The sequence below is a fragment of the Embiotoca jacksoni genome, unplaced genomic scaffold, assembly GCF_022577435.1.
Source record: "Embiotoca jacksoni isolate LCO1_2020_lvr unplaced genomic scaffold, fEmbJac1.0.p SCAF_92, whole genome shotgun sequence".
In the NCBI taxonomy this organism is placed as follows: domain Eukaryota; kingdom Metazoa; phylum Chordata; class Actinopteri; family Embiotocidae; genus Embiotoca; species Embiotoca jacksoni.
The window spans coordinates 696,822-713,940 of record NW_027185450.1 but is presented as its reverse complement, the minus strand read 5'-3'; the positions used below and the strand labels follow the sequence as shown (position 1 = coordinate 713,940).

The 17,119-nt window shown below is 39.9% G+C and overlaps 1 protein-coding gene across 2 annotated transcripts in view; it reads left to right on the top strand.

The window, feature by feature from the left end:
- The first annotated feature begins 1,936 nt into the window (after positions 1 to 1,936).
- Positions 1,937 to 17,119, top strand: part of edaradd (EDAR-associated death domain) — a 20,744-nt gene continuing 5,561 nt past the window's right edge. For both annotated transcript variants that reach the window (XM_069141885.1, XM_069141884.1), the window contains exons 1-3: positions 1,937 to 2,132; positions 15,412 to 15,470; positions 15,842 to 15,884. In XM_069141885.1, coding sequence (XP_068997986.1) covers positions 2,099 to 2,132; positions 15,412 to 15,470; positions 15,842 to 15,884 — 136 coding nt within the window. In that variant the 5' untranslated portion in view covers positions 1,937 to 2,098. The remainder of the gene's footprint in view (positions 2,133 to 15,411; positions 15,471 to 15,841; positions 15,885 to 17,119) is intronic.

Below are 17,119 nucleotides of genomic sequence, written 5' to 3'. Positions count from 1 at the left end.
CCTCTGATCCATCGTTCTACCAGGAGACACTGGAAGATGCAGGAAGCAGCCTGAGCCTGTTCAAGGAAAATTACACTTCTGTTTCAACCTGAATTTGACTGTCACAGCACACCAATATACAGTTGGATGCAAAGATGTGACAAAAGAAATAACATTTTAATAACTGTTTGCTGCGAGGGTTGTTTTTGCATATTTTCACTTTAAACGTCAGTGAAATAAATAATAAACACTGCAGAGATAGTTTGCATGCTCTGGTAACATTAATGAGTCCAGCTGTGGCAGAAACTTAATATATTAAACTTAATATAAGAAGCAGCAGTATTTGGAAGAGGATAAGTAAACAATATGTACTAAACTTCCAGTGAGAGCCTCTTTGTCGTGACATTAGGACGATAAAGAAGCATGAAAGTGTCCCATCAGAGCACCTGCATACATATCCTGTTTGAAGTTGACCCCTGACCTCAGTATTTCTGGTAGCCCTGCATACAGTCATCTTTTTCACTCAACATGGCTTCTGCTGAAACAACATTAACAAGGACAACAGGATGGAAAAACTCCAACAATAAAAAGTCAAGCCTAAAACAGTTTCAACAGTGTGGTTTGGATTCCAGTTGAAGCAACACAGATCCTGATCAGCTGTAACAGATCTGATCTGAGTCACCACGCTGCACCCACTCGGGTTTCTGACGTGTTGTGTGTCCTTGACAGTCCAGCAGAGGTCGCCAGTGTGAGCTTGTGTTGCCTTCCCCTCTCTGACAGACAGGATTGTGTCCTGTGTTTCAGAGAAGTTCTCTTTTACTTCCACATGTCCAGTAAATCCTCTACCTGTATGCCTGGTGTATGTTACCGAGCTGCGATCCAGACCACCACAGACCGAGACTGAATGGACTGTGTTCACAGACGATGGTTTTCACAAGTGTTCCTGAGCCCATGCAGTGATTTCCACTCCAGAATAGTGTGTTTTTAATGCAGTGCTGCCTGAGGGCCCGAAGATCACCACCATCCAATATTGGTTTCCAGCCTTGTCCCTTGTGTTCAGAGATTTCTCCAGATTCTCTGAATCTTTTAATGATATTATGAACTGTAGACGATGAAATCCACTAATTCTTTGGAGTTTTACGTTGAGGAACATTATTCCACCAGATGTCTTTTTTAGTGGTACAAAACTTTTCCAGTCTTTTGTTAAACCTGTCCCAACTTTTTTGAGACGTGTTGTTGCCATCAAATTCAAAATGAGCAGATATTTTTCAAAAAACAATCAAATTTCTCAGTTTCAACATTTGATATGTTGTCTTTGGTCTATTTTCAATTAAATATGAGTTTACATGATTTGCAAATCATTGCATTCTGTTTTTATTTACATTTTACACAGTGTCCCAACTTTTTGGTTTATTGAAAGAAAGAAGTGATGAGTGCTGTATTATTGTGGGGTCCAGATTAACAACATCTATCCAAAAAAAACATCCTCGAATTAATTCCGACTTCAAAATATGTGTACATTATTCCTCAGAAGCTACTGAAGCCATGAGACACACTTTATACTTCAAATAATATAGTTTATATAAAATGTATTTATTTACTTTTTCCCCGCAACGGGAGCACTGGGCTTTTACTGCCAGGCGTCCATCAACAAGATGAGATCTTAATGTGAAAGCCACATGGAGGTAACGGTTCAATCTGTGTTCCACACATCAGAACAACAAGCAGAAAGACAGTCAGACAATAGAAGAGCAGCTCAGAGTTGACCAGAAATTAACAAATGTTTTGTCACGAGACAGTGCGCATGTCGACATCATTTGGGGACTAATGGAATCTCATACCGTAGAAGAGTTAGAATTTACGAGGGGACAAGGAAGGCAGCATTGTTCCTGGTACCTTTTCATCACTGAGGTGTTTCATTCTGAGAGCCGCCGCCGCTGGGCTGGCACTGTCTGAGCCCGCACTGGCACTGGCACTAGCACTGGCACTGTCTGAGCCCGCACTGGCACTGGCACTGTGTGAGCGCAGGGCGCACAGTATATTCAGTGTTCCACACCGTGGAGAGACTTTCTGTTCATCCTGACACGCTGCCCCGTGTGGAGACGTCCCAGCTTCCAAAATGAGCAGCTTGCGGGTGTGTAAGGAGCCATTTGGTGAGTAGAAGATCCTGTTTTCATCGCAGTGTGTTACCTTGTGAACTGTTTTAAGATGAAATCATCATCTTTGTAGCGTCATGCTACACAAAGTTTATGTGATCATTTGTCCTGCTCATTATTTATCCAAGTACATTTTTTTACGATTAAAAATCGTGTTTTATCTCGATAGATAGACTACAGTTAGAACGATTCATTTCATGGAATCTCGTTATAGTAGTTCAGGGGCAAAATAGAAAATAACCACAACCAAAAAAGTTTCAACAACCTGAAAAATTCCCTCAGTGGGATCACGAAAACCCGCCGGCCTCACCGTGTGCTGTTTGGAGAAGTGTGACCTGATGCATCCTGTGAATGAGCATTGATGCAGAGCAGCACAGGACAAAGGGCTGCTGTGTCATGTGGATGCTGTTTCTGACTCTAACTAACGGCTTTATTAGATATTAATAAATTATACTGAAGCTTCACAGGACAAATGAATCAGAACAACATCTGGGTTTCCATGTTGACAGTAATAATCCTCCTTCACTGGGACAGTTTGTGTTTACAAGAATAAATGATGAACTCTATTATTACTGAGGACTCAGATTCTCCTATCAGCACTCAGCTCACTGAGCTAACTTCAATATGATGGATGATGCAGGAAACATTCAACATGATCCACACCGACCCGAGCAGCTTCACGTGAACCAGTCCAGCGTGAACCCTGCACACAGCACACGAAGGCTCGTCATGTTGGTGACGACACGTTCGCCGCAACAAGGCAACAACAGCTTGAATCTAACAGGTTGCGATGCACATGTCGGCTCTTGCGCACTGTGACTGGCAGATATACTTCTGAATAGTGCTGAATACAAAACGAACTACAATAATTGAGGGAAATGTGACTTGTCTGTGAGCCTTGCTGCTGATGCTAGCAGCAGTGTGGGAGCGCAGATAGTTTCTGGTAACAGGACCTACTGAAACCACAGAAAACTTTGTTGTACTTCAGTTTTTATCTGCACAGGTTGCCTGTATATCTTAAAGCTAATATCTCTGATCTGTAGAAACCTGACTCGTTTCCAAAACAGCAGTTCTGCTCAGTGTCCTTGTGTTGTCCTCACAGTCAGCGTGTCTTCTTCAGCCATGTGGAACTCTCAGATCCTGTTTTAACCTTCACACTCAACCTGTCCACCACAGTTATCCTAAACTGGTCAGCTCGACCTGAAACAGCTCCGGAGGGTCGACTAATGGCACCCTTCAGTGGCCTGGATTGGAATGATCATGAGTTTGGTGGAGCGCAGAGGAAACAATGAACTTTGTGAATTTCACCTCGGACAGACTGCAGGCGTGTGCTTGGCAACTACCAAACTACAGACTGGATATAAAACCACAGACTGGATATAAAACTACAGACTGGATATAAAACTACAGACTGGATATAAAACCACAGACTGGATATAAAACCACAGACTGGATATAAAACCACAGACTGGATATAAAACCACAGACTGGATATAAAACTACAGACTGGATATAAAACTACAGACTGGATATAAAACTACAGACTGGATATAAAACCACAGACTGGATATAAAACTACAGACTGGATATAAAACACAGACTGGATATAAAACCACAGACTGGATATAAAACTACAGACTGGATATAAAACCACAGACTGGATATAAAACCACAGACTGGATATAAAACCACAGACTGGATATAAAACCACAGACTGGATATAAAACCACAGACTGGATATAAAACCACAGACTTGATATAAAACCACAGACTGGATATAAAACCACAGACTGGATATAAAACTACAGACTGGATATAAAACTACAGACTGGATATAAAACACAGACTGGATATAAAACCACAGACTGGATATAAAACCACAGACTGGATATAAAACCACAGACTGGATATAAAACCACAGACTTGATATAAAACCACAGACTGGATATAAAACCACAGACTGGATATAAAACTACAGACTGGATATAAAACCACAGACTGGATATAAAACTACAGACTGGATATAAAACCACAGACTTGATATAAAACTACAGACTGGATATAAAACACAGACTGGATATAAAACCACAGACTGGATATAAAACTACAGACTGGATATAAAACCACAGACTGGATATAAAACCACAGACTAGATATAAAACTACAGACTGGATATAAAACCACAGACTTGATATAAAACCACAGACTGGATATAAAACCACAGACTGGATATAAAACTACAGACTGGATATAAAACCACAGACTGGATATAAAACTACAGACTGGATATAAAACCACAGACTTGATATAAAACTACAGACTGGATATAAAACACAGACTGGATATAAAACCACAGACTGGATATAAAACTACAGACTGGATATAAAACCACAGACTGGATATAAAACCACAGACTAGATATAAAACTACAGACTGGATATAAAACCACAGACTGGATATAAAACCACAGACTGGATATAAAACTACAGACTGGATATAAAACCACAGACTTGATATAAAACCACAGACTGGATATAAAACACAGACTGGATATAAAACCACAGACTGGATATAAAACTACAGACTGGATATAAAACCACAGACTGGATATAAAACCACAGACTAGATATAAAACTACAGACTGGATATAAAACCACAGACTGGATATAAAACCACAGACTGGATATAAAACTACAGACTGGATATAAAACCACAGACTTGATATAAAACCACAGACTGGATATAAAACACAGACTGGATATAAAACCACAGACTGGATATAAAACTATAGACTGGATATAAAACTACAGACTGGATATAAAACCACAGACTTGATATAAAACCACAGACTGGATATAAAACACAGACTGGATATAAAACCACAGACTGGATATAAAACTATAGACTGGATATAAAACTACAGACTGGATATAAAACCACAGACTTGATATAAAACTACAGACTGGATATAAAACACAGACTGGATATAAAACCACAGACTGGATATAAAACTACAGACTGGATATAAAACCACAGACTGGATATAAAACCACAGACTAGATATAAAACTACAGACTGGATATAAAACCACAGACTGGATATAAAACCACAGACTGGATATAAAACTACAGACTGGATATAAAACCACAGACTTGATATAAAACCACAGACTGGATATAAAACACAGACTGGATATAAAACCACAGACTGGATATAAAACTACAGACTGGATATAAAACCACAGACTGGATATAAAACCACAGACTAGATATAAAACTACAGACTGGATATAAAACTACAGACTGGATATAAAACCACAGACTTGATATAAAACCACAGACTGGATATAAAACCACAGACTGGATATAAAACTACAGACTGGATATAAAACTACAGACTGGATATAAAACCACAGACTTGATATAAAACCACAGACTTGATATAAAACCACAGACTGGATATAAAACTACAGACTGGATATAAAACCACAGACTGGATATAAAACCACAGACTTGATATAAAACCACAGACTGGATATAAAACTACAGACTGGATATAAAACCACAGACTTGATATAAAACCACAGACTGGATATAAAACCACAGACTGGATATAAAACTACAGACTGGATATAAAACTACAGACTGGATATAAAACCACAGACTTGATATAAAACCACAGACTTGATATAAAACCACAGACTGGATATAAAACTACAGACTGGATATAAAACCACAGACTGGATATAAAACCACAGACTTGATATAAAACCACAGACTGGATATAAAACTACAGACTGGATATAAAACCACAGACTTGATATAAAACCACAGACTGGATATAAAACCACAGACTGGATATAAAACTACAGACTGGATATAAAACTACAGACTGGATATAAAACCACAGACTTGATATAAAACCACAGACTGGATATAAAACACAGACTGGATATAAAACTACAGACTGGATATAAAACCACAGACTGGATATAAAACCACAGACTGGATGTAAAACTACAGACTGGATATAAAACCACAGACTGGATATAAAACGACAGATTGGATATAAAACTACAGACTTGATATAAACTACAGACTGGATATAAAACTACAGACTGGATAGAAAACCACAGACTGGATAGAAAACTACAGACTAGATATAAAACCACAGACTAGATATAAAACTACAGACTGGATAGAAAACTACAGACTTGATATAAACTACAGACTGGATATAGAACTACAGACTGGATATAAAACTACAGACTAGATATAAAACTACAGACTGGATATAAAACTACAGACTGGATATAAAACCACAGACTGTATATAAAACTACAGACTAGATATAAACTACAGACTGGATATAAAACCACAGACTGGATATAAAACCACAGACTGGATATAAAACTACAGACTGGATATAAAACTACAGACTGGATATAAAACCACAGACTGGATATAAAACTACAGACTGGATATAAACTACAGACTGGATATAAAACTACAGACTGGATATAAAACTACAGACTGGATATAAAAGTGTTTGTAGCTTCAGGTCTGTAAAATGGTTCTGATCCAGAAGTGTCTTCAGCTGCAATACCAGCGAGTGCCACTAGAGGCCGGCTCCAAAAAGCCTCCGGCTCCATAGACTCCCATTCAACTTCTCTCATCAAATCCAAAGTGAATAAAATGTGTCCATCAGTTATCTCGGTGTTGTTAGCTAAAGTCACTCCTTCTTATTAGTTTTCTGGAGGTCCATCTGAAAATAATCCCTCATTCATTAGAAAAGAAGATTCAAGAAGACCTGTTTTTGGGGGCGTGTCTGTTTGATTGACAGGCCTGTGGTGCAGTCAGGTTACAGCTATCGGTGGGCGGGACGTAGTATCGTCAGGTTTCCGATCAGATCGGTCAGATCCACCGCTGGCTCCTCCCCCAGCTCGTCCAAATATGGTCACTTCCTGCTCCAAACCGCTCCGAACTAACAAGATGGTGACGGACAGAATCTGAACTGGAGCAAAGAGGAGAACAAACCCAGCAAGAGCGAGTGAGGCAGACAGAAAGAAGAAGAATGAGTTCAAAGGTTGTAATTAATAAAAGACCAGAGACTGAACTTACATTTATTATGTTCAGTGTCAGATTCATGAAGCTGCTGCATTTAAACAAAAAATCGGAGTGTTCCCTTCCTGTTGTCCAGAGCTGATGTTTCGGTGTCGTGCTGAATTCTGCCTGCTTGCTGAGAATTGCATGCACCTCGCAGGACCGCGCAGATACGAATGATTTAGCAAAGTAGTCAGTCTACTCTTTAAAAACGATGTAATCTTCTTTTTCAAGTTCATCCTGATGATACACTGTGCTGATGAAACCATTTGATTCCACTCAAACGTGGATATTAAGTCATAATTCTTCATGCATTGTTCAGTAGAACTGACTATAGCCGCTGGGAATGCAGCCCAATTATTTCACCTTAGGTCATTAAAACACAAGTGAAATTCACACCGTCGAGACAAACACGAGAAACCTCTCGTGACGTAGATGTATTTCTCCTGTAAGAGTTTTCTTCTGTCAGGTAAATAAGTGCACTGAACATTTCTATGGACAAAATGACCTGAATTTCAAGTAAATAAACTGTAAATCTCATTTTATCCGGAATCTGCTGCAGTGCTGCTGCATCCAGTCCTCTCATCCTACAGAGTTTCTCTATCATAATCACCATTATTGACTTTTTGAGGGCCGACCAGGAAAGAGTTGTAACCAATCAGCAGTCACGGGATTTTTGTTCACCATCGTTCAGAGCGAGACATACAGGGGAGAGACAGGAAGAAGGCGACCCGAAAACTCCGCCCTTCACCTGTTCAATTATCTCCATGATATAATGAGAGCCTACACTGGGTCATCATCATCATCATCATCATCATGTGAGCACAGATCTCTCCCCTGTCGGTTTTTGTGTGGAACAGAATAACAGGCTTGTGGTCTGTCCAGAAGACTGCAGACGTGCTTGTTGACGTGCCGAATAGAAAATCAAGTCATTCTGCGACCAGCTGACTGTTGTTGAACTGTGACGTTGTAAAATACTCTGAAACACTAATGTCACTCAGAACCGCTCGTCTGGCTCACTTCTTGTTGACCGTAGACTTTCTGAAGCATTTCAAGTCTTTGTTGATGATTTTCTGTCTTTGACACAGTTTGATATGTGAGCTCCACAGACTGGATATAAAACTACAGACTGGATATAAAACTCCAGACTGGATATAAAACTACAGACTGGATATAAAACTCCAGACTGGATATAAAACTACAGACTGGATATAATACTACAGACTGGATATAAAACTACAGACTGGATAAAAAACCACAGGCTTGATATACTGTAAAACAACAGACTGGATATAAAACTACAGACTGGATATAAAACTAAAGACTGGATATAAAACCACAGACTGGATATAAAACTACAGACTGGATATAAAGCCACAGACTGGATGTAAAACTACAGACTGGATATAATACTACAGACTGGATATAAAACTACAGACTGGATATAAAACCACAGGCTGGATATACTGTAAAACAACAGACTGGATATAAAACTACAGACTGGATATAAAACTACAGACTGGATATACAACTACAGACTGGATATAAAACTACAGACTGGATATAAAACTAGACTGGATATAAAACTACAGACTGGATATAAAACTACAGACTGGATATAAAGCCACAGACTGGATGTAAAACTACAGACTGGATATAAAACCACAGGCTGGATATACTGTGAAACAACAGACTGGATATAAAACTACAGACTGGATATAAAACTACAGACTGGATATAAAACCACAGACTGGATATAAAACTACAGACTGGATATAAAACTACAGACTGGATATAAAACTACAGACTGGATATAAAACTACAGACTGGATATAAAACTGCAGTAACTAAACTGCAGCAGTAACTAACCTGTGGCTGTAGTGGATCCGTAGGCTTTATGGAGCTGACCTCTAGTGGCACTCGATGGTATTGCAGCTTAAGACACTTCTGCATTTTATGTCCAGTCTGTAGTTTTATATCCAGTCTGTAGTTTTTAGGTAACTATGTTAGTTACAGGTTAGTTACAGCTACAGGTTAGTTACAGGTTAGTTACTGCTACAGGTTAGTTACTGCTACAGGTTAGTTACAGGTTAGTTACTGCTACAGGTTAGTTACTGTTACAGGTTAGTTACTGCTACAGGTTAGTTACAGGTTAGTTACTGCTACAGGTTAGTTACAGGTTAGTTACTGCTACAGGTTAGTTACTGCTACAGATTTTGGCACCAAAGCAGAACAGAGCCAGAGTTCTAAAGTGAAGTGACCCTGAGGCTGTGGGTCTGCAGCAGTCAGTGGAAACAGTCAGGTTCTGTACGTTCACATTGGGATCAGTTTGTGTACTTGGTGGGCCGATGCTGATGCCAATATTAGGGAGTAAAAAATGTATATAACAGGAAACCTCACTGGGAATGAAATTATAAATTACGATAAACTATAAACAGAAAATGTTCTAAATGACCTAAACCATGTTTTTCTGCATTTGGTTCACTACAGAAAAGTTTTCATATTGGTGCACGTCGGCTAACATTTATGTCGTTCAGATAAAATCATCCGGGCTGTAATGAACTTCGAAGAACATGAAATACTTTAACACATGTCCCAAAGGGCAGGTTTGGAAACTGATGAATTTAGATAGCTTTTTAGAGTTTGAACAATATAGTATTTAGGTGCTGATATATGTTTGGTTTAAAGTTGATCTACTGACACTTACAGGATGTTTTTATTGGCTTTGTCAATGTATTAAAAGAATATGTTACCTCAATTACACAAAATCCTATTTTCACATCGTACACGTCCATGCAGGTAGTTTTGTTGTTGTAGCTTGTGAGACATCTGTTGACGGTATTTTTACCCCACCGACCCCCACCCCTGCACACCCGAGTACAATGGAGGTAAATGGGATATTATTTGTGGTGGCGATTCATTCAAATTACATGTTAAATGTTAAAAAGCAGTATCTGTACCGCCATACAATGGATAATGAACAGAACAGCAGATTTGACAGTAGCAAGTAGATCCAACAAAAAACACTGTGTGGTGTGGGATTATTTATAATAATGACAAGATTTTTTTCTGGATAGGACCGTGGTGGAAAAAATACAAAAATGACAAACTGCAGAATCATTGTTGTTAAAAAAAAAAAAGACGTGAGATGCTGCAGTGTGCTGAGCTGCTAAGAACTTGTTCAGGTTTGTAAGTGAGTCAGATGGATTTTGATTGGTTGACATGTTATTAATACATCAGTCTACACCTGTGCAGGTCGGTAACACACGCCCAGTGAAGGAGTATGTAGCTGCTGTCAGTATAGACACTGCTGTCGCCTGCGTCTGGTATCAGCACGCTATTCACCTCCATTCATGTGTGGAAACAAGCTCATGACAAAGAAAAGGCCCACGACAGGCTGCAGACAAACTGCTTCATCCTCTCACAGCAGACATGGGTGGTCAAAAAAGAAAGAAAGAAAAGCTGAGTTTATTATGGCCCCCGAGCAATGTATTATGATGTGGTTTATATTTCATCTCTGGAGCTTCATCCTGAGCGTGCAGCTACACGCCTGCATTCCCAGAAAGGCAGAAACAATGCTCAACTGATCCGGGCTTCCACATACACCTGATAAGTGGCTGACTATGAGTCCTAGTGCTTAATGCTTTGTATTTACTACCATACAGGGGGGCACTGCTACGTTATCTACACATAGTTTTACATGTTTGAGCTACAAATCATCTACTTTAAGTTCATAACTCTTCAGGTTGATTTTCTACCCTCCAGGCAGCCATTTCTTTACATCCACTTCGGTAATATGCATTCAGAAGCCCCACCTACTTCAGAAGCCACACCCACTTCAGACAGGTAGCCCACCACACTGAGCGGTTTGTTGCCTTCAAGATGCAGCTTCACTACCGAACAAATAGTTCACCAAGACTTTGAGGGAATTTTTAACACAACTAATAACTTGATTAATAACAAACAATTATTAAAAGGTTTGTATTTGATTGTTGCTTCTACTGACCATCACTGTAACCACTGTTTTAGTCCACGCAGTACCATGGCAAAGCGTGAAATAGACACATCTGACCACTACAGCAAACATGAGATAGTCACGCTTTGGCCTTTCTAGGCATGGCGGTTTCACGTTTTGTAAGCGTGAAACTTACACACACATAAAAGTAACAGCACGAAGGATCATGTGACCAAGTACAAAGGCCATTTTTCAGCAGTATATGGAGGCAGGAGAGGTGGCCTGGTGGCATCAATCAGAGCCAGCCGTTCAGGAGGCAGAGGTTTGAATCCAGGAGGTGATGACATTGTTTCCTAATCCCAGCCATGTTGTTATTTTTAATATAACCCCAACCATGTGTTTTTCCTAAAAGTTAAATTTCCCTGTAAATCACATGGCTGTATGTATGCAGTAGGTTTCATTTTCGTCCACTAAAGGAAAACGTGAAAAGCGTGGCTATTTCACATTTTGCTGTAGTGGACGGGCGTGGCTATTTCACGCCTTGCCGTGACACCAGGTTGGTTTTTAGTTTAAGAGTAATGTCAGGTTATTGAAGTCAGAGATTCAATTTTTCAGGATGGATTTGAGTCCGCATCAGAAAATAAGTTGCAGAACAACTCAGGCAGTGATTTTCGAAGTCGGCTGAACCAGTCATCAGTGAAGTGACTTGTGATTTCCACCTTTAGGGGAGACATGCCCAACTTTAATGCAAGGAATCAGAGCTCACACCTCATTTTATAAATGCAACAAAAGTTGTCTTTTCTATCAGCTTTGGCTGCTGACCCTTAAACATGTTTTAACATGCTGGTTCACATTCTTCACCAGACTGACATTCATGTTGGTTCATTAGAATCAACACCTACAGTTTGGTGAATGTCACATGGATGCGGTAAGGTATAAAAACTGTAGAGTAGTGAACCCAGTAAAGATCCTTGATGCGCTACATTTAGAATCACTAATAACATCAAGTGAAGGCAATTTGTTGTTGCATCTTGTCTTTTTTCTGCATGATTTGTTGATACCACGTTCAAATTCATGACGGCTTGTGACTGTCTTGACCTAGAAATACTGAAACCAACATGAAAGCAGTCAATATTTCCGAGTAGAGTGGGCTGGTCTCTGAAGGCTGTGGTGACGGGGATTCACCTCTAGTTCCCCTGAAGAGTGACGTCACAGCTGAAGTCTGCGTAATGAATCCTGTAGAAAGGTAGAGTTAGTGTTGTACAGGAAATGTAAAATTACACCAAGAAAAATACATTGACATATGAGCCCCACAGTGAGTTCGGCTGAGCTCCCTCCTCTCACTGGATGAGTGCTCATGTACGTGGGAGGCCTGGTGAAAATGCAAGAATTATAAAAGTCATGTAGATCTTATCCTTTGACCCTTTGATGAAACTCTCCAGAGAACTTTGTACACTGTTTGTTTAAAAACATCACAATAAACATACAACACAATAAACACATCACAATAAACACACATCACAACAAACACATCACAATAAAAACACATCACTTTAAACACATCACAATAAACACACATCACAATAAACATACAACACAATAAACACACATCACAATAAACACATCACAATAAACATACAACACAATAAACACATCACAATAAACACACATCACAACAAACACATCACAATAAAAACACATCACTTTAAACACATCACAATAAACACACATCACAACAAACACATCACAATAAACACACATCACAATAAACACATCACAATAAAAACACATCACTTTAAACACATCACAATAAACACACATCACAATAAACATACAACACAATAAACACACATCACAATAAACACATCACAATAAACATACAACACAATAAACACATCACAATAAACACACATCACAATAAACACACATCACAATAAGCACATCACAACAAACAACACAATAAACACACATCACAATAAACTCACATCACAACAAACACATCACAATAAAAACAACACAATAAACACACATCACAATAAACACATCACAATAAAAACATAACACAATAAACACACATCACAATAAACACACATCACAATAAACACATCCCAATAAATACACATCACGATAAACACACATCACAACAAACATCACAATAAACACACATCACTTTAAACACACATCACTTTAAACACACATCACAACAAACACATCACAATAAAAACACATCACAAAAACACACATCACAACAAACACCACAATAAACACACATCACAACAAACACATCACAACAAACACACATCACAATAAACACATCACAATAAATACTGTGGTCACTATGAAGAACCGGTTCCCACCGATAGCTGTAACCTGACTGCACCACAGGCCTGTCAATCAAACAGACACGCCCCCAAAAACAGGTCTTCTTGAATCTTCTTTTCTAATGAATGAGGGATTATTTTCAGATGGACCTCCAGAAAACTAATAAGAAGGAGTGACTTTAGCTAACAACACCGAGATAACTGATGGACACATTTTATTCACTTTGGATTTGATGAGAGAAGTTGAATGGGAGTCTATGGAGCCGGAGGCTTTTTGGAGCCGACCTCTAGTGGCACTCGCTGGTATTGCAGCTGAAGACACTTCTGCACTCAAGGCACTCAAAAGGATGTGGTTTTGGGGCGTGTCTGTTTAATTGACAGGACTTTGTTGCAGTCAGGTTACAGCTGTCGGTGGGCGGGATGTGGTATTTTTTGGTTTCCAGTCAGATAATTCAGTGTAGAAGGTCAAATTCAGTGGAAACATCTATGATAACTGTGCTAACATATCCAAATAAAAACAGGTGTTACCTGTTGAGCATATAGCCTTTTTAACAAGATTTCCTTCGTAACTTGCATGAATCAGATGGCCCAAGGGGACGATGTACATACCGAGCTGCGCAGGGTTCATGTATGGGTTTTACTGACCCAGAGGGTCACTTTATTAGGAACACCTGAACCCTCTAAAGCAGACTGATGTTCTACTTCACAGAGCTCATAGTCTCAGTTTCTGTTGTTATTGTCAGAGACATCATCATTCTACTTTATGTTGGTTCCTGTGTGCTGGTATCGTACTACACTGCATATATAGAGGTCTCTTTCTAGTGTTCTGCCTCTTGACTATCACTCCACTGGGACTATTTTCAGTGGCGGATTAATCCTCACGTGGTGCTCCAGTGTGTGTCAGTGGACCATTCAGTTTTTCTTTGTAGAAAACCTTCAAATATTTAGTGTTTCCAACTCAGCAGATGTATTTGGTGCTTGTTCTTCTCACACAAGATGGTGAACTGAAGAGTTTTGGGTTTGGGACTGTGGCTCAGATAAAACAACATATCTGAAGGTCATTTTAGCTATTTTCTCCGCTCACTTCATCCTGATACCAGCAAATGAAAGCGTCGTCGTCTTAGAGTGTAATCCAAGAAAGGCCAGAGCGGTTCTTGATTCGGATCCCTCTGGATTCACGGGCCTCACAGTGGTGTAGACTGATGACGGCCCACCCTCCTGCAGGTCCTCTGTGGAGCTGAAAGCTGTCTTTGTGCTGCTCTGTGAGAGTGCTGTTGAAAATATTCCTCCTCAAGGTGTTCGATCTGAGAGTTTTCCATGTTGCTTACTGTAGCAAGGTTGGTGCTACCGGGGTCTCTCCTGGACACAGATGACCCGCTCAGTCGTATGTTCGGGTATAAAATGCCTTTATTTGCCCGGTCCATACACCAATGTCTTCATGCAACTGCTCCTCCTCAGCCTCCTTCTCCCTGCTCCCTTTATAGGGGAGAGCTCATCAGTTCATATTTGGCTCAGCTGTGCTCATTACACCTTCACGGCACAGTTCCCTGAACCACTCCTCCCACTCTCCACCACCCCCCCCCCCCCCCCTCCTGCAGCTGAGCTAACCACACTCCACCACCACACTTACGCTTACAGGTCACACTTTTTTTAACTAGAAGAGTGTAGCTGAAGGTTGAAGACATAATATCACAAAGACGTCCTCCTTGTCTTTGAAATGACTTCACCTAATCTAAATTTATCAGGTTTTTCTGCCCACATTGTGTCCGTTGGCTGCAGGGTGTGGTTTCTCTCTGCATCGCTGCAGTTGTACCGGTAGTATATACTGTTGGATGAAGTCAGTTCAGGTGACAACATCATGATTCACCACACTGAAGCCTCTTCCTCTTCTGAAACAGACAGAAGCAGCTCTGAACCGGTGGAGGACACAGACACCAGCAGCTTTGTGGCAGAATTTGTGAGTAACATCATCTCGATCGCCTCCTCCAGTCATGTGTTTGTTTAACTGTCTTGACTTGTCCTCTGGCTGCGTTGTTTTGTGCTGATTTATCATCGTTCTTCCTCAGACAGAGAAGTATTGCCCTAATCTGCTGAGAAATGTAGCATAACTGAAGACATTGTGCTGTGATAGCTGGGGCTCATCACAGAACAAGTTCCAGCAGGCTGCTTCCCGTCTGTACTCAGCAGAGTGAGAGTGTCTGTCACAGTCTCAGCAACAGAAGAAGAAGAAGAGGGTTATCGAAGCAGACGAGCTTGTCTTTCTCAGGTTTTTCTTTGCAGTTCTGTTTACTTATAATATTCTCATGTCTGTCCTTGTCTCTCCCACAGTCCTTGGAAGCCAATTATCCAGTGCAGGTAGCAGATCCTCATGGTAAATAATGGGTCAACACTGTGGTTCATTTTATCATGCATATGTGGACTACTTTTCTCAGCATTCATACATATGTGGTCAACATGAGCAAATAAAGGTGTGGAGAGAACCAGGAGGATGTTCAGGATGATGTGTTTCCACATCACTAATTCAATCACTGCACTCAGTTTTCTTGAATTCATGTTTCTATCTGGTTTCTTCTTTGGAGAGTTTTAACCTGCATTTGTGGACGCAGCGATGAACTGTGTTCACAGACGATGGTTTTCACAAGTGTTCCTGAGCCCATGCAGTGATTTCCACTCCAGAATAGTGTGTTTTTAATGCAGTGCTGCCTGAGGGCCCGAAGATCACCACCATCCAATATTGGTTTCCAGCCTTGTCCCTTGTGTTCAGAGATTTCTCCAGATTCTCTGAATCTTTTAATGATATTATGAACCGTAGACGATGAAATCCACTAATTCTTTGTAGTTTTACGTTGAGGAACATTATTCTTAGATTGTTGAACTATTTTCCCAAACAGTCTTTCAGAGTAGTGAACTTCTCCCCATCTTCACTGCTGAGAGACTCCGCCTCTCTGAAATCATCTTTTATACCCAATCATGTTACTGATCTGTTGCCATGGTAACCTCATTAGTTGAGATGTTCCACCTGGTGTATTTATTAGCGTTACACAACTTTTTGTGGTCTTTTGTTGACCCTGTCTGAACTTTTTTGAGACGTATTTCTGGCATCAAATTCAAAATGAACAGATATTTTTCATAAAACAATAAAATATTTAATGTTGTAATTGGTCTATTTTTTTTTTAATTAAATATGGGTTTATGTGATTTCCAAATCATTGCATTTGGATTTGATTTACATTTTAGACAACTTTTTTGTAAACTTGGTTGCAGGATGGAAAAGCAAGTGTGAGCTCTGACACTCAGCTGGGTAGATCTCTTTACTAGGAAGCAGATGTTCTGACTGTCCACAAAAAGTTAACATTACTCACGCTGCATTACGTTAGAAAAAACAAAAGAGGCTTTACTTATGTTACAGTCCCAAATGTTACAGAAGGACTAAAATACAATAAAGAGTCAAAACTAGAAAGAACAGACTAAGAACAGGTATGGCATGTTGTCCTGGTTGGACTGGATGGATTTGTGCAGCGGATGTGTCCATTAACAGGAACAGAGTCAGTGGCCTCACTGCCTCTGATTTAAACCTGCACCAAATAAAGGCCCGTCTGTCTGCCG